This window comes from Ictidomys tridecemlineatus, chromosome 9, assembly GCF_052094955.1.
Source record: "Ictidomys tridecemlineatus isolate mIctTri1 chromosome 9, mIctTri1.hap1, whole genome shotgun sequence".
Classification (NCBI taxonomy): domain Eukaryota; kingdom Metazoa; phylum Chordata; class Mammalia; order Rodentia; family Sciuridae; genus Ictidomys; species Ictidomys tridecemlineatus.
Genome location: NC_135485.1, coordinates 145,957,563 through 145,980,651, shown reverse-complemented (window position 1 = coordinate 145,980,651; position 23,089 = coordinate 145,957,563). Strand labels below are relative to the sequence as shown.

The 23,089-nt window shown below is 46.8% G+C and overlaps 1 protein-coding gene across 1 annotated transcript in view; it reads left to right on the top strand.

Moving 5' to 3' along the window:
• The window catches only part of Fgf2 (fibroblast growth factor 2), a 36,224-nt gene extending 13,196 nt beyond the window's left edge, over positions 1 to 23,028 (top strand). Inside the window, exons 3-5 of the mRNA XM_078020753.1 lie at positions 287 to 312; positions 14,151 to 14,254; positions 22,587 to 23,028. Of these exons, the coding sequence (XP_077876879.1) occupies positions 287 to 312; positions 14,151 to 14,254; positions 22,587 to 22,772 (316 nt within the window). The 3' untranslated portion in view covers positions 22,773 to 23,028. The remainder of the gene's footprint in view (positions 1 to 286; positions 313 to 14,150; positions 14,255 to 22,586) is intronic.
• The last annotated feature ends 61 nt before the right edge of the window (positions 23,029 to 23,089 follow it).

Sequence of the window (23,089 nt, the reverse complement as noted above, 5' to 3'; positions counted from 1 at the left end):
CCTTCTGGAAATCAGAGGAAATGCAGAATCATACTGAAGGGGCTGTTCTTTGTGGCCCCAGCCTCGTCATGTGCGTCCCCAGCACGCTCTTTCTTACAGTGTCCTCTCCCACCTGTGCAGGTTCCCAGAAGACCCGGGTGATGTCTCAGCTGTGTCTGGCCACTTCCGTGGTCTCAGGTCAAGGCCTTTGTTTGTCTGGACACTAGTTCCCCCACTTACCGGTGGGAAGGCTGGCTGGCAGCAGTGGCTGTCCCAGGCCCTGCTGTGCGTGGGGCCCGTGACACAGGCGGGATTTGGTGCACCCTGCACTTGGTAAGTCCTTGTCATACTGGGTTTGTCATCCCTACTGGGGATGGGACCCGGCCTTGCCCGTGTAGACAAGCACTCTCCTGCTGAGCATGGCCCTGCCCCGCCAGTGCCCGTGGGAGAGGTCTGAGTGGCCAGGTCATTAGCTCCCCCTTCCCGGCAGCTGCACCTTTGGGGGAGGCCGCCTCTGCTCTCCTCCTGCTCATTCCTTTGATTCTGGGCCTGTTTCTTGCTGGGAAGCCGCTGTTTCCAGCTTCCTCGCGTCGGGCCAGCCTATGTCATGCAGCGGGTGTGGAGGAACTTTCCCTGCGAGGGCCTCAGAAGCTCTGGCGGGGCTGAGCTCTTGGCGGGCGGAGTGGTTTTCCACAGGGAGGCTGCAGGAAGGCTCGTCGCCCATGGAGAGACATGCTGCCGGGCTGTTTTCAGGAGGGTCAAATAAAACTCTCTTGTCTTCAGCCTGCTTTGAAAGGTGTTTTCCTAATGATTTTACCAGTCAGGCAGAATGACTGGGGGACAGGCGGTGGAATAACTGGCACACTGGCAGCCTCCTTCCCCGCCCCGTGCCCGCCCAGCTCCCCCTTCCTGGGCACACACATGCGGCTCTGTTTTCTGTTCTGGAGCTGCCTGAATTGTGCAGGAAGAAGTGCCAGGAACACAAATAGCCCAGCTAATTGGCACTCACTCCCAGGGAGGTGCGCGGCCAGCCAAGCGGGTTGCATTATCTGCACAGGGCACTTACTGAGCTTGAGCAAGACCGCAGGCTCTCGAGTCATCCAAAAGCGTTTCAAAAAGGAAGAAAGATTTGCCAGGAAAAGGCTGGGATCAGGAGGTTCTCTTTCTCTTGGGCATGTTGGATCTGTGGCAGAAGTGCTTGCTTGAGGCGGCTTGTATTTTTGGTTGGTCTTCTGAGTTGCTTATGATTTCAGGGTACTCTGGCCAGGTTAATGACCTTTGACCCAGGGATTTCTGACTGGCGACCCACAAGCTAAACACCAGTCATAGACATGTGCATATAAAGTTTACGAATCCTGGTCGGCATCGAGTAGTGAAAGCCCCATTAGTCTGGGGTGTGTGTTCTATAGCTTGACACCATCGCCTCTCTTCCTCATGGCTCTTAATTTCAACCACAAGCTGCTTTACTCATATATATTACCTCCCCACTTTTCAATTCATTTTAAAAGATTTTTTTTAAAAGAGAAGTTTTAGGTTCACAGCAAAATTAAAAGAAAGATGTGGGGACTTCCCTTGTGTCCTTTGTCCCCACACATCCATTTTTTTGGTAGATCTTAATCCACAATTTAAAAGAATGATTATTAAACTAGAAGTAAAGATATTGAGCAGGTTGGCTGATTTTTAAAAAATTAAATTGATGAGGGCTGGGGATGTGGCTCAAGCGGTAGCGCGCTCGCCTGGCACGCGTGCGGCCCAGGTTTGATCCTCAGCACCACATACCAACAAAGATGTTGTGTCCGCCAAGAACTGAAAAATAAATATTAAAATTCTCCCTCTCTCTCTCTCTCCCTCTCACTCTCTCTTTAAAAAAAAAATTAAATTGATAAAACTGGCCAGTCGTAGATTCACCCAGATGCCATTGTGAGAAATACAGATCCACTCACCCTGCACCCACTCCCCCACCGCAACTCCTGGCACATCTGGAGTGCGGCCACAGCCAAGATGGACACGGCCCTGGAGACAGCAGCCCCGTCATCACGGGGAGTCCCCAGGTCCTTGCATAGCTGCACTCACTCCCCCAGCCCTCCTCTGGCCACCACCAGTCTGTTCTCCGTTGATAATTTCATGGGCAACTTGTCTTTAGAAGCCATTTACAAACATTTATCCAACTATTCGTTTCTGGGGGACAAAAGAGCATTAAGCCGACAGGGTTGGTGAGTCTGAGAGGCGGGGGCCAGCTGTGCACTTAGGAGTACTCAGCGTTGCTGGCGCGAGGACGCTGGCGGGTCCTGGAATCCAGGGCACCCCGACATCAGTACTGCAGCTGTTCTTGCCAGAGGGGCCCCTGCCCAGGCTGATGGGATTTTCCTGCCTGCATCTGGTACCTCCACACAGGCCAGGAAGGGCCCCGTGAAGAGCAGCGTTTCTGGCTCTCCCGCCCCCGGGCTGGTCGGTTTGTGGCCCCTGGGAGCCGTGGAGCAGTTGAGCAGATGCCACTGTTGGGACAGTAAGTGCCTTTCTCTCTCCGAAGCCTCGAAGGCCCCTTCATTCCTGTGTGCTGTTCTGCTGTGGCCTTGCAGGGCACCTGGCGCCTCTGGAATGCTCAGCCTCCTGCTGCTGCAGAGGGGCGGGGGGGGGGGCACTGTCATTCACCCAGGCAGCCTGCTGTTGGCAGGGTCAGGTCATCTCAGTCCACAGCTGCTGCCGTGTTGGCTGCTCTGACCTGCGTTCTAGGCCTGAGGTGAGAAGGGCCAGAGGAGATATTGGAGGGAATTGGTATTTGTGGGTTTTATGACCCCCGGTGGCCCGCAGCAGCCCTGTTCTGGTGTAAATCAGCTGTGTGTCTTGGAATCTTCATTGCATAAATCAAGTGGCATGTCTTAGAAATAAAGTAATTATGGGATGAGATTAGCTGTTTGAGATATTATATTGCACTTTTTAAATATTTATTTTCTAGTTATAGGTGACACAATGTATTTTTTTATTTTACGTGGTGCTGAGGATCGCATGCTGGGCGAGTGCTCTACCTCTGAGCCCCAGCCCCAGCCCTTGCACTTGTTTTTATTGGAACTATTTAAAATATCTTGGTATGGATGTTCTTAAGTCATAATAAACTGACCTCTACTTTAGGGTACACAGAGAGATTTAATGGACTCATAAACCCATGTCCTAACCAGGGAGTAATGAAGAATGGCTTTTTGTGTGTCTGTGTGGTCCTGGGGTGTGTGTGGATTGACCACTGGGCTCCATCCGCAGACCCTTTTAGTTTAGTTATCTATGTCTGTCTTAGGGTCCTGCTGGTGGCCTAGGCTGGCTCCACCTTGGACTCCTCCTGCCTTCCCCTCCTCAGTAGCTGGGTCCTGCCACCTGCCATCCCTCCTGCCTCAGTCCATGGGTTTCTCTCCTTCCCTCCCTCTCTCCTTTCCTCCCTTGTCTGTTATGCCCAGTTTTAACCTTGTTTGCAAACTGAGAGTTGCACAGAGTATGGTGACCTGCCTGCAGTCTTGTGATGTCTTGGCTCTTACTGTCCCCAGGAGCCCTGTGCTGGAGGGTGGCGCCCTAGCCCCAGGCAGTGGTGGGAACTGCAGGCCTGGGCTTGGCAGGAGGAGGCAGGTCAGTGGGGGTGTTTCCTTGAGGAGGATGTTGGGATACCACCCCTTCCTGTCTCTTTTTGCTTCTGGGCCACTGTGATATGAGCAGCTTTGTGGTACACACACTCTGCTATGATGTCTGGCCCCATCACAGATGCAACACCATGGGGTCAAGTGACCACGGACTGAAACCTCATTTCATTGTAAATAAAAACAATTTTCTCCTAACTCTAAGTTGGTTTTCTCAGGCGTTTTGTCACAGTGCTGGACAGCTGCCTGACACACCTCTGATGTCTGTCTGAACTTGGCCGGTCGAGCTGGGAAGGGAACAGCATGTGTGGCTCTGTGGTTCTGGGTTGACATGTGGAATAAAACAGTGAGCCAGTCTTTCCCTGAGAGTGGCTGCGTGAGCCTGTTCTGTTGGTTGGGTCACAGCTGTGCTATTTATCTGATTATTCCTGTGTGTATTCCACATAAACATAGGGAGACTTTAAAGTTTTCCAGCAGATGCATTTCTCTTGTTCCTGGGTTCGTCCCTGCAGTGGTTTTCAGTGCCTGATTCTCAGCATGGTATTGGATGGCAGGATTCGCACCCTGGAGTCTCAGTGACGGGTGACCAGTAAGCCTGGTGTGCTTCCTGTGGCAGTGAGCCGGTCGCAGCTGGACAGTCAACTCAACGGAGCACAGGTTTATTTTGGCTCGTGGTTTCAGACGGCGCTTGCTTGGCCATGTGCTTTGGGCCAGGGCTGACACCCTGGTGGACAGGGTGTGTGGTGAGAAAGCCCAGCCAGGGCCCACTTCCTCTAACGAGGCCCACCTCCTGCAGTGGCCGTCGCCCCAGAGCCCATTAAGCTCTGATCCGGAAGTGACTTAGAGCCCCCATGGCCCGTCACCTCCCGAGGGCCCCCCTCTGGACCTTGTGCGCTGGGGACAGAGCCAACACGAGGGATTAAGATACACATGGTAGCACTGGGTTGGTTATTTCTTGGCCTGGAAACATGATCCTGTTGGGCAGAAAACATAGCCTTATCTCTGCTTTTCGTAAAATAAGTCATTTTGGATCCGTAAGAAACTGAAAGCCCTGCGCCGTGTTCTGCGGTGGGGACGCCTGGCAGAGACGCCTGGCAGAGAGGCCTTGCTCTCTCTGGGCCACACAGCCACCCCAGAGCAGTTTCAGACAGTGGCTTTCGGGCTCCCTGACTGCAGTAAGCTGAGAACTGTTGTCTGTTTGAGCTGTGAATTACTTACATGAGGAATAGTATTATTGGCTGCCCAGTTGTCGCTGGAGTACAAGGTCCCGCTGCGAGAGGCTGTGGGTCCCTTGCTCTTGCGGATTCCCAGCTCCTGGAGTAGCTCCCAGCACACAAGAGGCAGCTGAGGTCAACGTATGGGCTGAATGAATGAACACCAAGCCCAGGTGGAGCTTGATAGATGGAGAAGCTGTGCCAGTCTGTGTCTTTTGTGCAGTATTTCCCTTGAGAAGAGCAAAATTATAAATGGATTCTATAGGCAAAGAACTGGCCTCACTGCAGCAAGATGCAATCACATTTTGAGAAGATGCCCCAGCCACATTTTGGAGGACATCTTGCTTTTTCTTAGATAATCTCACATCCTTGATCAAATATGAGATTTCCTAATACATACATAATTCCCTAAACCTCAAAGCAAAGCAAGTACAATAGGAAGCCAGAGAATCTGAACGCTTACTAGAAGATGTTTACTTGGTTACATATCTCCTCGCACACATATAGACATAACTGCATTGTAGCCGTGGGTAATAGCAATTATTTTACATCATATAGGAGAGACGTTTAGCTCAGCTACTACCTGGTGAAGCTGGATTTTAAATATGGTTCTGAGCCCCAGATCCATGCTGTCTTTAAAGGTACTGATTCTTTCATTTGGGGAGAGACGTGACATCTTCACTGTAATGGATCTTCCCACTTGTAAATGTGTAGATCCCCTGTGAGTTATTTTAAAGTGAGTTCAAAAAGTGTTACAATTTTTTTCATAAAAGTCCTAGATACATTTTGTTATCATATACAGTACCATTTCCATAATCATTTAAAAATAACATTTCCAATAGTTTGTTGTAGCTATAAAGAAATCCAGTGTTTTTATTTCTTTATTCTTTCTGGTATTGGAGATTAAACCCAGGGGTGCTTTAACCTGAGCTACATTCCCCTCCCTGCGTATTTTATTTTGAGACAGAGTCTCACTCAGTTGCTGAGGCTGGCTTTGAACTTACAACCCTCCTGCCTCAGCCTCCCAAATTGTTGGGATCACAGTGTGCACCACAGCGCCCAGTTCAGTGAGTTTTTACATATTCTTAAGCACATTCGTGAATCATTTCCAATAGTTGATCTGTGTTTTATCTTGACTTAAATCTTTTTTTATTTTAAAGTGATTTTAGGCTTACAGAGTATTGGAGACCCAGTGTCTCCAAGCCCGCCACTGTGCTCTCCTGAAGGTCAGCTTCACATGTGACATGGCACTGTTTGATGTGAGGTGTCCCCCAAGCTCCTGTTAATGCAGGAGTAGTCAGAGGCGAGATGATTGGACTGAGAGCTGTGACCTAAACATCCATCCTAGTGTAAATGGACTGAGTGGGTGGAAACTGCAGGCAGTGGGTCAAGGGGGGTGCCCTCTAGGGTGCATCTGCCCTGGACCTCCTTCCCCCACCCCTCCCCTTCCTCCTGACCCCACCATGAGCTGGGCAGCCTTCTCCCCTGGGCCCTCTCCCCGTGGTGTGCTGCCTCACCTGAGGCCCAGAGAGGTGGAGTTGTCTGTGGACTGAGACCCCGGAAACCGTGAGTCCCAAATGAGCGTGTCCTCCTCTAAGTTATTCTTATTCTTATTTTGGTCAGAGTGGTACACAGCTGCTTGAAACAGGCACCTTTGACAACTGAGAGGAAGCCCCTGACACAGTGCTGCGAGTCCCAGACTTTGTTTGGATTTCACGACTTTTCCCACTCATGTCTTTATTTCTGTTTCAGGATCCAATCCAGACTGTCGCGTTGCAATTGCTCTTCTAATTTTAACGTAGAAAATGGTATCTCCTGCAAGTAGTGCCAGCTCTGTCTCTTACTTTCCCTGTCTGTGTGTGCACAGTAGGCGTGTATGTGCACCTTCCTGCACCCGCTGGCCCTGATCACTCCTGTCAGGCTCTGTTGGCTCTGTGCCCTCCCCTCCTCAGTGCCGGGCTCCCTTGGCCTTGGCCTTCACACTGCCACTGCACTCTGGCGCTCACGCTGTCCTGGAGACCGAAAGCACTTCCTGTCGCCCTGTTAGTGTGGCTACGACCCCCCAGTCTGGATTTCCAGCAGGTTCCTTTTCAGTCTGCACATTCATTCCTTGGGACCTCACAGTCTGGATTTGCCAGAGGTGCTGCAGACTTGAACCAGTCTCAGAGGGACAGAGCCCTGGCCTCCCCAGTGGCCAGCCCGCAGGAGGGCCTGGGGCCCACCTGGTCTCCTTCCTCTTCACTGCGTCCCTCACTCTGCCATATCTGCTCTGGGTGGTTGTGTCCCTCACATTGGCCGCTCCTCCCTGTCCCTCTGTTCATTGGGAGCCCCATTCTTTTGTCCCATCTCACACCAAGTCCCCTTGACCCAGCCTCACAGCCCGGGGCCTGGCCTCCCCAGGCCCACTCTGCCCTCTGTCTGGTCCTGCCTGGTCCTGCTGGCCCTCTCCTGGGTGCCTTCTCCCCTGGTTCCCGTGGGAGGCTTTCTTCCCTTCGTTCCCCTCTTTCCTGATTGACTGCGGCCTTCTCCCCTGGGTGGTCCCTGTCCCAGGATGGGTCGGGGCCAGGGCGAGTGCTTGGTGGCTCCTGTCTGACGCTCTCCTGACTTAGTGACCTGCCTGTCAGTCCTCCTCCCCGCAGTGACACTGTTCTGTGGACTTTTCCTGTGCCCCGTCATTGCCTAGGACTGCACCCGGGACGAAGCTGGTACTGATGACTGTTTGCTGGGTGAGTGAGAGAACGCAGCCACCGCTCTTGGAAATGCCGACCTGACTGTTTCACAAACCATTTCCTCTCACCAGGGACAAACCTTTCTAGAGGTCAGCTTCCGTATGTCTGGGGGTTTACACTGGCTGTCCCTTTACATGGTGATGAGCAGGCATTTTATAATTCTAAGACTTATCAGCCTTGAAGCTACTCCAAAGAACATGGTGCAGATTCTGGAGAAAATTCCAAAACAGAAGTTCTAACATATTTTTAGCAATGGTAGTAACATTGAAGTAATGATTTGGATTTTTGGACACACTGTAACTGACATGTTGATCCCTGATGATCTGAGCCCTTGAACACTTGTGGGTTTACTTATGGTGATAAAGTTTCTGTTCCTTTGCTTACATATGTAATCATTTAAAAAAGACTATCCATTTCCCTTTTGCCAGAGATTTTCAAGGAAAAGCTGGACAGGTGTTTGTCATGGATATTGTAGATATCATTTAAGTTACAACTGTATAATGACAGAACCAAGTGACCACTAAGATGTTGCCTGATGATGAGATTCCTGAGTTTTTTGGTTGACAACTTTTATGTTAAATGACGACAAGAAGAAACTGAGATTCAAACTTGAATCACACCTTATTTTTCCATGGTCAGCTCTTACTGGATTTAATGTCAACATTAAAAAGCCACCAGAAGTCTGTGTTTATCAAGAGTCAACGTCCATGTGTCCAGACCCTGCTGGGGCAGCAAGTGGCCAGCACATCGACCGTCAGCTTGTCCCGTCAGAGGGCCTGATAGCTTTGCTCATCCGGGGTCTTCTGAGTCTCAAGTGTGATGACTTGACTGGATCTTTCTTCCTCATGAAGCCAGCCCAGCATGGGACAGTGACAGTGAAGACGCCAACTTGAAGGTGGCCAAGTTTAATTTCACTGGACTGGACTGTCCTGTGTCCTCAAGTCCTGGCTCACACTTCTAGAAACAGCAAAGCATCTCGGGGCTCTTATCTGGACGGTTAGCTCAGCTTTTAGAACCTTAACCCACTGCTACCAAACCAAGGTCAGTTAACCAACGAACTGCCCTTGATCAACAGATATCTTTTTCAACTGTATATAAAGTAGAGCTCAGGTAAGCACTTCAGAGGCCCCGGGCCCCCTGCCCACCTATGCCTGTGCCGGCTCTTGCCCTCTAGCCCATGGAGTTGTGGGGGCAGCGGGAGCAGCTGCTTCCTCAGATCAGTGGGAAAGTGGCTGCTTGGGCCCTTCCCCTTGAAGCTGGATGTGCACGAACACCTGTTGGTATGAGGACTGACGTCGCATCCTGAAGAGGAGGGCTTCAAAGACAATCGGTTTTAGTCTATGCAAGGAAATTTAGAAATTCCCTTAGAAGCAATTGAATCAGTGTTAAATTTCCCTGATGAGCTTGTGCTTTTATTATTATTATTATTATTATTATTTTACTAGTTGGTTTGCTCTAACCAGGATTCAAGCAAGGTTCACACATTGCTTTGGGTAGATATGTCTCTTAAGTTCCTTTTGGGAAATTCCTTCTCCTTCCTTGAATTCATAAATGTATTTATTTTCAGTCATGTTTAAAATGGTAAATCCTTAGATTTTATTTGAGGTTGCTTTAAAGTCCTAACAGTGCTATTATTGTTGTGTTCTTATAATAAAAATAATATGTGCCTAACCAAGAAAAACTGGAATATAAAAAGTATGAAAACTGCATTTTGATTTTATCATCCCCAGATAACTGTCAAGCCTCAGGGCTCATTTCTCCTGACCTATGTTTATTGAGTGACAGTGTTTACACACTAAGTATCCCCTGTGCTATGGGGATAGTTTCTCCTTTTTCCTTGGTTCTTAAAGTAGAAACTCAGGTTTCCATAATTTTTTGCTTTCTAATGTAAATACTTAAACTATGACTTTCACTTTAAGCATCTGAATTTTTATCATCAATAGAACTATTTTCTAATTTTCCTTGGGATATATATTTATTTTATTGAAAAATGTATTACTTAATTTCCAAGTATTTGGGGAATTTTCTAGATGTTTTATTAATTTCTAATTCAATACTCTGTATAATTATTTTGTGGCCTTGCATATAAATCACTCTAGGCATAGGCCATCGTCCATGTTCTGCAGGTATTGGGTATAGAGACCTTTAAATGTTGATTCAGGCATCTCCAAAGACAAGAGAGCAAAGCTGTACCATCAGGTCACCTATGAAAGTTAATTAAAAATGAATTAGAACACACCTAGGTGAGGTCAGACTCACCTGCCGGAGCAGGGGTCGATGCAGCTCTTCATGACCTTGGACTGGGCACGTTTTTTTTTAGCTGTGACACCAAGGCACCTGCAACAAAAGAACAAAGTCCACAAACTGGAATTCACGCTGACAGAGTGTGCTTCAGAGGACGACATCGAGAGTGAAGGACAGTGCTGCCATCAGAGCCTGCTCAGGAGTACAGAGAGGACCCAACGGAGAAAGGGGCCAAGGGTCCGAGCTGACATTTCCCCAAAGAAGACCTGGCCTTGGCCCGGGAGCTCTGGAGACCAGAGGGAAATGCAGACCAAAACCGCAAGGACACACTTGTACCCAACCCGGATGGTTCGTTAGAAGACAAAAACAGATTGTCACAGGTGCTGGCCAGCAGGTGGAGCCACTGTCTCCCCATGCTGCTGATGGGCATGTCAGTGGTGCCATTGCTTTAGAAAACTGAGTTCCTCAAAGGATTCAACATGAGTCATCATACATCCTCGTGATTCTCCTCCTCCATATGTACCCGAAGAAGTGACAACATTCTACCCAGAATCTCTTACGCAAATGTTCACGGCAGCATTATGTAACCAAAAAGTGGACCCAAAGTCCATATATCCATAAGCTGATGAATGGAGAAACCCAATGTGGCTTGTCTATGCAATGGGCTGTTAGTTGGCAATATAAAGGAATGAAGTATGGGTGTGTGGGACAGCACACAGGACCCTTGAAAGCCTTTTGTGTAAAAGAAGCCAGTCACAAGACTGTGCTTTGAAAATTCCACTTACATGGGATACCCAGAACAGGCAAATCTGCAAAGACAGGAAGTAGATTAGTGGTTGCCTAAGGTTGGCAGTGGTGGTGTTGGGGACATGGAGGGTCACTGCTAAAGGGGGTGGGTGATGAAAATGTTTTGTAATTGATGGTTGCACAGCTCTGTGAATGTACTCAAAGCCATAGAGTCGTAGGCATGCTTCAGAGGGCAAGTAGTGTGGTGTGCACACCATATCTCAGGTAGCATGTTACAGATTAAACCAGGAAGACCGACAGCTGAGGACCAGGGTCCTCAGCATTATTTAGCAACTGTTGACTTGAGGGAGAGACCTTCTCAGATAGTCAACGGACTTGAACAGGCATGCCCAGGGGGCCGGTGGGCATGGAGTGGCTTTCCATGCTGGAAGGGTTCACTGTTTACCAGTTTGCAAAGCAGTATGACATGAACAGGAGAACGATGTCCTAGGTGATGCCTTAGGCATGTAAGAGAAAGGTCACTGGGTCCAGTTGATGGACCATGCTTTTCCTCTCTATTCCTGGTTCATTTCTTCTCTTTGGTCAGTTTTTGCTGTGCATTCAAGGTGACTGAACCTCTTGTCACAGAGCCGCCCTGTTTATCCCCGAGGTCAGATGTCAACATGGCCCTCTTCCTCTCTGGTCCTCAGGGGTACACTTCATATCTCTGCCTCACATGGGCACATGCAGCTTTCCTGTGTCTTTGAACTTGAAGTGCTTTTCTTATAAATGACATAGTTGAGTTTTTTACTGATAGTTCTTGCTTGTCAGTGGTGTGTGGAGTGTCATACTCAGTGTGATCCATGGCTGGGCTCAAGTCCGCTGTCCTGGGGCTGTTTTTTAGTGATCCCACCTGCTATTTGATTTCTGTTTCTCCCCTCCTGCCTTTCTGGGCTGGTCAGGAGTTCCCAAGCATCCTAGTTTGCCGGTAGCCCAGCTGCCAGCGGGTGGGGCCGATGGGGAGTTGACCCCGATGAACTCCATCCGCCTCTTGGAAGGTCTCTGTCCTGCTGCTCTGTGACTTTGTGCTTGGTGAAGACCCAGGTTCTCAGGGGTCTTTCTGCTCTTGTCCTGTTCCGTGCTGCTTTCATCAGCCATGCTGGGGTCCTGCAGGACCTCGTGTTCTGGGCCACCTTGGCTGTGTGGCACCTGCACCTGGGGCCAGCTCCATGCCCAGGACTGACTGGCGAGCGCGGATCTGCCCTTGAATCAGGGCTCCTCCCCTCAGCAGCTGCTCAGTTTGTTGAAGTCCGGCTGGTCTCTCCTGCTCCCCTCCTGTCAGAGATGAAGGTGGCTGTGCACATGTTTTATGGAAAGATGTAATTTGTATGTGGAATTTAGAATGTTTTAAAAGAAAATCTATGGTTTTGTGACTTATTCAACTTCTTGTTTGAGACTCTGGTTATCTTTAAATCTTATATTTTAAAAATTATATGTCAGCTGGATGTGATGGTGCACACCTGTAACCCAGCAACTCGGGAGGCTGAGGCAGGAGGACTGCAAGTTCAACGCCAGCCTCAGCAACTTAGTGAGACCCTTTCTCAAAATAAAAAAAAAATAAAGAAATAAAAAGGGCTGGCTGGAGATGTGACTCAGTGGTAAGCGTCTCTGGGTTTGATCCCTACCTCCCCATCCCCAAATCATGCCAAAGAAAACACTTTCAGATATCTGCAGTCAGTGTGTTGCTTTGTGACTGCCAGGCTCCTAGTGAGGAGTGCCTGTGAAGCCTGCAGAGGGCCATGGGGCCAGGGCCGATGTGGGCACCGAATGCCCTAGTCATGCAGGGGACCCACAGTGGCTCACAAGTAGGCGTGGCAAGCTGGAGCACAGGCAGTTCACCAACAAGGAACAGAGAGAAAGCACAGTGGTCAGGTGTGCAGCCTGGGCAGCGCGCACCGTGCAGTGGAGGGGTTCAGGAGGCGAGCCGGTGCGCTCGGAGTTCCTGGGTCAATCCAGCAGGCCTGGGTCCCGTGGACCTGGGTGCCACCCTTACTCAGAGTCCTTCAGATGATTTAGCTTTTACATTCTTTTTACTTTGTGTTTTTTCTCCTTCCTTCCCTCCCTCTTCTTTCCTTCTGTCCCTTTCCTTCCTTCTCTCCCTCCCTCCTTTCCTCCCTCCCCTCCTCCTTCCTTCCTTCCTTCTCTCCCTCCCTTTCTCCCTCCTCTCCCTCCCACCTACCTTCCTTCCTTCCTTCCTTCCTTCCTTCCTTCCTTCCTTCCTTCCTTTCTTTCGTAGATGGACACAATGCCTTTATTTATTTATGTGGTGCTGAGGATCAAACCCAGGGCCTCGCACATGCTAGGCAAGGGCTCTACCACTGAGCCACAGCCCAGGTCCTATATTGTTTTCTATAGGAAAATAATTTAAAATGATTATTGTGATACATCTAATACATTTAATAATTATTTCAGCATCTTTCAAAAGTTTCGATGTCCTGGTCAGTTCCTCTAGCTACTTATAAACACCAAGAAAAGTTAACTTCACATTCCTAATTTTATCCAGATAATATTTTATTGATTTCTAAAATTTTGACTTTTTTTAATGCTCAATAATTCCTTCATAGGTCATAGGACGACTTAAGATAAAACTTGTTTTTTTTAATAAATAAATTTGATAAACATTCTGTACTTGATCTTCATGATGATTTACAAAGCAGGTTATGCTAAGCAGAATTCTGGAAAGTTTGGCAATAAAGACTTAACTGGCTTCACCAGGAATTTCCTAAATTTATCTGACCTGAAAACCTGTTTTTTGTGTAAAATCTATTAGCTATAATACGTTCTGGGGAATTTTGTTATAGGCAGGCAAATGCTGCCTTTGAATATCAAACTAGAAATGTTTAATATTGTTTAAATTTCAATTAGATAATTATTGCTTCATTTTGCATTATCACTGTAATCAAATAACATCTGGGTTTTCCACACAACTCTCTTAATATTAATAATGTAGTGTAACAAGTCATCCTCCTTAGGGGCTTTTACTCTGGAAATCTTTCATCACACTGTATAATCCAATGAAGTATTCAAGTATTTTCTACTTTAAAAAGGTATTTATCCATTCCTTCCCTAAGGAAAGATAAATGCATTAGTGTTTTTTTGAGGGGAGGCTGGAGATGAGATGTGCAGATGTCAAGGAGGTGCTCCTGAAGCCTGCAGTGAGCAGCTGCACAGTCTCTACTTGTGAAGAATTGCTTAGAAATGACTCTTACAGGGTAACAGCGAAGGCAGCAGCACAGACGTTGGCACAAATGGTGCACCGACAATTCCAAGCACTCTTAAAATACGTTCACTTAAAAATGTGAAGGGGCTAACAGGCCAGATGGAACTGATCTGTAATAAAAGAACAAGTCCCCAATCTGTCCCCCTCTGCTCACTGGTGGTACCAAGTGGGCAGGGAGCTGTGAGCAATGTGTGGGGCTCTGTAGCTCCTGCTCTAGCACAGTGGCCCCCACCCACCCTGATCCAGTGGCGCTGCCCTTCAGGGGGCTGGTGGGTGGCAGGCACCATGGTCCTGTTTGTGTTGTGCTATGGCTCTTCTCTCTCTGGTGCCACAAGAGTAATTTCCCCTTTATTTACAGTCAAGCTCCAGCTTCAAGCCGAAGACCGAGGGGTTGTGTCCATCAAGGGAGTGTGTGCAAACCGATACCTGGCCATGAAGGAGGACGGGAGGCTCCTGGCTTCTGTGAGTAAAGCCTGGCTTTGCAGGAGGCGCCTGGGGCACATGCGGCTGCTCATCCACTGGCCTTGGTATTCACTAAATCTGTTAGGAGTCCTACATGCATTCTATCATTTCATCTTCACACTTACCCTACTAAATAGAGGATTTGTGTCCTCTTTATTTCATAGATGGAAAGCCCTAAGTTCTAAGGGAGTGAAGTGACCCAGAAACACAGCATGTGGGAATTAAGATTGGGTTAGGCTTGGGGCTGCCGGGGAGGCCTGTGCTGATGTTAGACTGGGGGTCACTGCTCGTTCGTCCTGGGAGAGGTCCAAATACAGCTCTAAAATACTGGCTCCTTGGAACTTTCACTTCTGCCACTCTGGGGCTTTTTTCCTACCAAACTGTTGTCAGCTTGGTAATCTTCCAAACTAGCATTCCAAGTGTTTCCAGAACAGTGAACCAGGGATAGTTTTGGGTGACATTGATGTTGCAGTAGAGTCAGGAAGAGGGGTTTACAGCTCTCGCCTGCCTCGCCTCAGGATGTGACAGATGGCCATGGCATCTGCAGCAGTGTGGTGTGGCTGCTTTCAGACAGTCGAGGGTAAGAGGACAGAAAGGCAATGAGGTGTCTGCTTCTGTGGTAACCAACCATGGACGTGCTAGTCGAGGGGTCTTAGAGCTTCAGCCTTCTCTGTGTCTGTCTAATCAGCACAGGGGTGGCCTTGAGATTCGTTACTACTCTGTGGTCTTACAGATTGTGTTAGTCAGCTTTCCATCGCTGTGACCAAAATACCAGGCAAGAGGAACTTCAAGGAGGAAACGTTTATTTTGGACACAGTTTCAGAGTCTCAGTCCATGGTTGTCCAGCTCCATTGCTCTGGACCCGAGTGAAGCATGGTAGAGGCCAGATCCTCAGTTCATCATAGCCAGGGAGCATGGGGTCGGGGCGGGTGGGGAAGGAGAGAGAGGGAGAGGGAGAGGTGGGGGTCAGGGACAGATATAGTCCAAGGCCACACCCCACTTGCTTACAGTTGCCACCAGTTGTCTAAATTATTAATCCATCAAATGGATTAATCCACCAAATGGATTAATCCACTGAGATTACAGCCCCCACAATCTAATTGTGGCCTGAAAGTGCCACCTTTGAACATTGTTGTGTTGGGTACGGTGCTTTCAAATCATGAGTTTTTGTGGGGACATCAAAGATCCAAACCCTAACAAAGGCATAGAGGTTAGAAGACCCGGTGACCTGTGATCTTAGTGGCCCTGTAAGATGTCATTGGGGGCACTGTTCATCTCCACACAGCAGAAATTCTGGTACATCTATAGTCACGAAAAGCCCCCAAGTTGTCAAAAGTGATACAAACAAGCTGCTCTCTCTTAGTGCATCTTTGAAATGAGTTACTTCTGAGACGAGACAGACTTGAAGGACAGTAGGCCTGAAAACCGAACTGTTGTTTCATTCTGTTTTTTTCTTTTTCGCTTTTTTTTAGTTGGTGCATTAAGGTCGTACACTAGAAAGTTGTACATTGTTTCCTACATAGTGCTACAAATCATGGTACCCTGAGCGAGATATCTCAGTGGGGTTTGTTGTTACATGATTGTATATAACAATATAATTTGCCAATTTGTTGTCTTATTCTTACAGAATTTGTGACAGGATAGAATTCTGAGACTTCTGACCTTTTTCTTGATAAACAGAAACTGAACTTCCTGAAGAGCTGACCCTACCCTAGAAGCGCAGGGCTTTCTGGTTTCTTCCTTGGCTAAGAGCTGCCAGAGGCCTTGGTGTTTCTGTAGTCCCCATGTGCCTCTCTCCCTGAGTTGTTGACTCTTCCTGAGGCAGTGGCTTCTGCCAAGCTGATGCAGTGAGCGTCAGTTTAGCAATGCTGACAAGTTTTATCACAAACTCTGTGCAGGAACAAAGCCATAGTGGTTGCACAATTGAAAATTCAGGATTTGTGAGTCTCCTGTAAGGAAGGGCAGGATCCAGGACTGTTGCTGACTCTGAGGTACATTTGGGGTCCCGTCAGGGGACCTGTTCCTGCCAAGGTCACGAGTGCACGTCTAGTCTTCTGTCAGCCTGGTGGCTGGCCACCCTGCCTTCTCAGCGGCAGTTTGGGTTCTGTCCCGTTCACCTGGGTCTAGGTGGGCTGGCAGTCCTCAGGCTGTCTGGTGGGATACAGGTGGGTCTCATGGTCTGGAGAAGCTGGGGTTGCCGTGCCCAAGGTGTCATCTGTCCCACTCTTGAACCTGGGCCCTTTCCAGTCAGCTGTGCCCAGCACATCCCTGGGGCTCTGCATTTTACCCCAGTGGGCCTCCTGTAGGCATTTTAAGACATTTTAGTTCCTTCTCAGAGAGTGAGGTGGAACCCTGCCAGCTAAGGACAGGAGGACAGCTGTGCCCTTTGTCCACACAGCTTCACGTGTTCATGGACCCAATGCAATCAGGTTAAGAATAGCATTGTGAAAATGCGTCTTGTGGCTGTCTTCTTGCCTTTAAAAGCTAGGAAATGTGAAAGTTCAAACGGTAACTATATTTAACTGCCCGGGCCTGTATTTGTAGGTTGGAGTTGAGTGGTTCTTTAATATACAACAGACTGCTTACTTACCATTTCATAGCAGGATCACTTTTGTTGCTATGAGTAACAGGAGCCCAGAATAAATATTAGGGTCTGTGATTTCTTAAGTGTTTACAAAATTCCTTATTTAAGAAAAATTACTTATACTGAGGTTGATTGTAGTTTTACCTTTCAGTCACCAAACAACCTCGATGTTAGCATTTTTATGAAACAATGTGACTAATCTGTCTACTAGAAAGTTATACATTGTTTTCTACATAGTGCTACAAATCATGGTACCCTGAGCGAGATATCTCAGCATTAACTTGCGTGGATACACAGTAGTGAAATAGAGGATATATAAAATCTCTGAGACTATGCATTTAATACTGTAAAATTAGTTTTGAATATACAATAACTTCGTATTTGAGGGGTCTTAACAAGGAAATGAATTCTATAAATACAGTAAATATAATAGCTTTTTTCCTTTTTTTTTTTTTTTTTAGGTACTGGAGATTAAAGCTAGGAGTGCTTAATCACTGAGCCACATCCCACGCCCTTTCTATTTTTTATTTTGAGAGAGTCTCATTAAGTTGCTGAGGCTGGCTTTGAACTTTTGATTCTCTTGCCTCAGCCTCCTGAGTTACTGGGATTAAAACACCACACCTGGCAAAATAATAGATTTTTGATGGTTCAATTATGCAGATTCACAATCTATACTGATCAAATTTGTCAGAAATATACAGTAATTGCAGAGGAACATTTTTAAGAGAAACTACCAGATGAAATGAAAGGGTGCTGCCAAATGAGAATGACTGCTGCTTTCAGAAACCAATCTTAGCAAATTTATATGGCTAAGACCAAAGCTACTTTTAACTTTTCACCACTTGTATTTTTCATTTTGTTCTGAAATCCTCAACTTTGATTCTTACATCACCTCTGTTTTTAATTCTCAGAAGTGGTGTAAGCAGCAGCATTTTCTGATTCCTATTGAGCAAACCCCTTCATGAGCCAAAACTGCAGAATCAAAGTACTGTAAAGGATAAACAACCAGAGAACAGGCCCTGGGGAGACAGCCATAAGGTTCCAATCTACAATCCAGCAGGGGACCAGAGTCCTGAGGGGCAGAGTGCTGGGGGCGGGGCACAGGAGCACAGTTCAGGCCTTTACTTCTTACTTCTTTCCTTACTGTATGCAGAGTCTCCTAGAAACTGGAAGGATCTTAATCATCATCTAATCCAGGCTTCTTAAGGCCAAGAGGAGTTAAAGAACTTGATGCAAGATACAAGTTGGTGAGGGATCAAGGCAAAATTGGGTCCAGGTTTCCTGGCCAGCAGTAGCCTCTGTGATGGGAAGCAAGGATCTCTAACTTGGAACAGCCACCTGCTCTGCTTTCCTAGGACCCAGTCGTGGATAAAGTTGACCCATGTTCTGTTATTTTGGCTCCTGGACTGGGTTTTCTCGGGTCCTATTTCCCTATATCTCATTTAGCTTTTGCAATGATACTAAATTGTACATTTTCATTGTACACTCACTATAAGAGTTTCATTTGCGCCACAGCTTAGCAGATGTTTATTGATCACTTATGACATACCAGCTGTAGACACAGCTATAGGCTCAGAATGGGACTATGGTCATGTGGCCTTTACACTCTGGTGAACACAGTTTTACATAAACACATATATGCATTTGGACATGGTAGAGCACAAAAATAAATGCAGTGCTTTTTCATATTAAGCTAGAGTGACTGTATCCAATTACTTGAGAGGTTCTTTTTTTGCAGTAGTATTTGAATTCCTGGGGTCAGTCTTTTAAAATTCTTATTTTTACTTCAATTGACCCATTGTAATTTCATGTATTTATGGGGTACAGTGTGATAATTCAGTACGTGTGTATAATTTGTAATGATCAAATTGAGATAAAGTTTCTTAAAAAAATAGTTTTAGAATAGTGTTGAGTTTATAAAAAGTGGGTAAAGATAGTATAGAAAATTTCTCCATATTCCATGCCATTTCTCCTATTTCAGGGGTCCACTTGTTAGGACTAACAGATCAATGTTGATACAGAGTTTTGCCTAAATTCCATATTTCATGCATTTTTTTTTTTCTTAGCTCTTACTTAGTGATCCCATCCAGACACCAGATTCAGTCATGGTGTCTCCTTTGTTCCTTCTGGATGGTGGCGGTTTCTTAGCATTCCCTTAGTGTTGATTCAGGATGGCCTCCAGTTTGCCTGACCTTCTTCCTGGGGTGGGAGGTCGAGAGTGTTTGGGAAGAAGGGTAGGGTCCTTCTGTCCTTAGCCTTGCTCTTTGGCTGTGGTGGTCTTTGCCTTTACAGTAGAGTTGCTCTTCCCTCCCTGAACTCTGGGGAAGGAAGTCACCATGCAACGGTTCATGTCTCAGGACGGGGCCTTAGGGTTTCCACCATCTCCTGGAGGGAGTCATGTCTGTGTAAATTATTTGTTTTTTTAGTGAGAAATTGGTTTATTGTCCATTTCGTTTTTATTTTTATGTTACTAGGGATAGAACCCAGGGGTGCTTTACCACTGACATCGCCTTTTCTTATTTTGAGATAGGGTCTTGCTAGGTTGCCCAGGCTGGCCTTGAACCTGTGATCCTCCTGCCTCAGCCTTCTGAGTCACTGGGATTACAGGTGTGTGCCACTGCACCGGCTCTCCACTTACTGTTTTTTAATCTAATCACTTATTGGTGTGTATTCAGGTACTCTTTACATTATCATCTGGTGTCGTGTTCTTGTGTGGCCGATGGAGGTCTGGTTGGCTCCTGAGCCCTCTGACAGAACCCTGTCCAGGTGTTTCCTTCAAGGCCTTCATGGTGTGGCCCGTGTGGTGCTGCAGTCCCATTACACTTTCTACTCCAGCCTAGAACGAGCCCTTTCTCCCAGGAGGCCGGCTCCTTTTTGTGCTCGTTGGCACCCAGGTCTTTGCTCAAGCCCTGTCAGCTGGCCGAGCGGGAAGCATGTGCACAGCTGTGCACCTATCCTCAGAGGCTCCTGCATCCCACCTCTGGATCTGTGTGAACTGAACGCCAGTTGGCTCTTCCTCACGTCTTCAACCCCAGTCCATTAGTGCCCGTTAGGATTTTGGCGATTGCCACCAGCTCTTAGGATCAGGTTTTCATATGTATAAATATGTCACATCACTTAATTTTCTTGTTGAAAATAGTGGGCTGGGGTTGTGGCTCAGTGGTAGAGCGCTTGCCTAGCATGTGTGAGGCACTGGGTTCGATCCTCAGCACCACATAAAAATAAATAAAATAAAGGTACATAACAACTAAAAAATATTTAAAAAATGGAAATTTCAAAGTATACACTTACTAGAAAAACCAGATCAAACTATTTTAAGTGTTAGGTATACTTTCTCATATTAGGTTCTTCTTTATTCAGATACCCAATACCAAGGGGTTGAACTCCCAGTACCATCTTAAAATCATTTTCAGTGTTAACAAAGGATTATTGGGCCCCTTCTAGGACTCTGAGCTGAGCTGGTGGTGTGGACAGACTCTGGGGAAACCTTGAGGTGTTGCCTACAACTAAAACAAGGACCTTGGAGCTGGGGTTGGGGCTCAGAGGTAGAGTGCTCACCTCACATGTGCAAGACCCTGGGTTCAATTCTCAGTACCACATAAAAATAAATAAGTGAAATAAAGGTATTGTGTCCAACTACAACTAAAAAGTAATATTAAGGAAAAACAAAACCAAATCTCCACATTCCTTTTGGGGTTCCTTCCCTTTTAGGCTTAAGAATAATGGTGCATTGGTATCACAGTTCATAACACATTTTCTAGCATGCCCAATTCATGAGTACTTGTCAACATTCAGTTAGCATTAGTAAGAGGGGAAGAAGACTAAGGGATGTATCTGTAGACAGTGGGTGCTCAGTAAGTGCTCATCTGTGTTGGACATGTAGTATTCATGTGAACCTGTGCAAAAAGGATTCCTGCTCCTTCTGTAAGATCTTTTCCACCCGTGGCCATGCCCTTCTCAGCCATAGCCAGTCTAATGTTCAGGCACAGGGACTCCAGTGCCACTCATGACGTGGGTTTCTCTCACACTGCACTTTCCCTCGTCAGGAGACCCTTTCCCTCTGTCTTCCAGATCCAGAAGTTCCTTATACCTAAGTTCCTTACACCACCGCCACCTAAGCCTCCCTGCTCTCTGCTTGTGTTGGACTGCCCCTGGCCTCTATTTTGGCCCCCTGTGGTTTTGGTGGTGAGGGTAATCCTGGAAAAGTCAGTTCATGGCACTTTCCTTCTCCAAAGCCCAGCAGCCTTTCCTTTTCCCACGGATCTTCTAAACTCATTGGCTGCTGTTCCCATCTTGCAGCCCTCTGCTTCCTCTGGTCCAACGAGCTGCCCACAGGCTTTTCAGGTGTGGAGTGTACAAAGTGGTCAGCAGCCATGAATTAAGGGATCCCAGTTCTCAGGCCCACATAAAACCAGGTCTTGAAAGCAAGGCACATGCTGTGGCAGGCCCTCAGAGGCCACTCACCCACCTCTCTTCAATGCTCCTCCGAGACCTGCATTTTCTGAAGTTTGAAATGGTGAGCAAACCCTGTGACGAGGAGAAGAGCTCTGTGCATGTGTCAGAGGGTCAGAGAATCACATTGCACAGTCAGCTCACAGGGACACTGTGGCGGCAGCCACTCAGGACTGTGGAGACTTAGAAGGCAGAGGCTGAAAACTGCATTTTCATTGGACCACTTTTCTTGAGATGTTGGCTCTATTACACATTAAAAAATAATGCAGTTTGTTATCAAGTATGAACTTGTTTAGTGAATTTACTGAGTAAGTTTACATTGTGGACAAAGTACAGATGCAAATTTCCCTTCCCTCCACTGATTTTTTCAGAGGTACAACTAGCTTTTGTAAACTAAAAAAACAGTTTGTTGGTTCTCTGATGTATTTACTTAGTTCCTGGTATTGTTTCTTTTCTCTGAAATACTAGAAACTGGCTCAAAAGGCAAATGTGACTGGCAGGGTGCGAACTTAGGCCAAAAATTGTAGGGAGTGCCATTCAGCAAGTGTCCACCTCCAGGAAGTGGACAGCAGAGTGAGCATGTGACTGGGAGATGCTGTTAAGTCCCCCTCTGGGGAATGCCTGCGAGGCTCAGTGCTGACCTGTCACATTATTTTATAACTTCTATGACTTTTGCTTTCTTTTTTAATTTCACTTTTATTCATGATCTTAAACCTGGAGTAAACAAAGGGGAAGACATTTATTCAATGACAGAAAACAACAAACTAACAAATTGACTTCAGTTTACACAAAATGCATATATTCGTCTGTTTCCTGTTGCTATGGTGAAATACCTGGGGCTGGGTATTCATAAAGAAAGGAGGATTGTTTGGCCTCCTCTGCTGGAGGCTAGAGTCCTGGGCTCCTCAGTGTGCTTCTTGCCACTGGGCGTGTCCCTCCTTGGGCATCCTGTCTGTTTTGTATGTGGGAGTTTGGGCCTGAACAGTGTGGTTCCTGTTCCATCCGAGTGGTCTTGCAGCTACCCCTCACCTTTTATTTCGGGAGGAAAGGACAGGTCCTTGAACTCATCCCCTTGCAGAAATGTGCTGGCTGCGCCTTGCTGACAGTCTGCGTCCTGACCTGTGTGCCCTGCAGAGCTGGCTCTGACACAGTTTGGCCTACTGAGTCTTGCTCCCTTGACTGCCCTGCTGAACCCAACCAAGTCCACTGCTGCTGGCTGGACAGACAAGACACTATCCTATCATGAATATTCAACATGAAAAAATAATAACAAGTAATTATTCCTTTATTTTTCAGAAATGTGTTACGGACGAGTGTTTCTTTTTTGAACGACTGGAATCAAATAACTACAATACTTACCGGTCAAGGAAATACTCCAGTTGGTATGTGGCCCTGAAACGAACAGGGCAGTATAAACTTGGATCCAAAACAGGACCTGGGCAGAAAGCTATACTTTTTCTTCCAATGTCTGCTAAGAGCTGATTTTAATGGCATAATCTATCTCATTTCACAAGAAAGAAGGAAGCATATTTTAGAATCTGTTAAGAGAAAAAAAAATTATATACAGCACGGTTTAGATAAAGTGTCAGATAGCTTTTTATCTAATATTTAACCATTGCCTCAGTAAAGAAACACAACAAACAATTATAGAAAATGTGTAAACTTTCCCCTTTTATATAGCATCTGCTGTTACTCAAAGAAGATTACCTAGATTATGTTTTTCTTATATTTATATTATTTGAAAAGATTTTGAAGTGTCTTTACATGTGATTTTTCAACAAGGAAATCATAGGCATTAG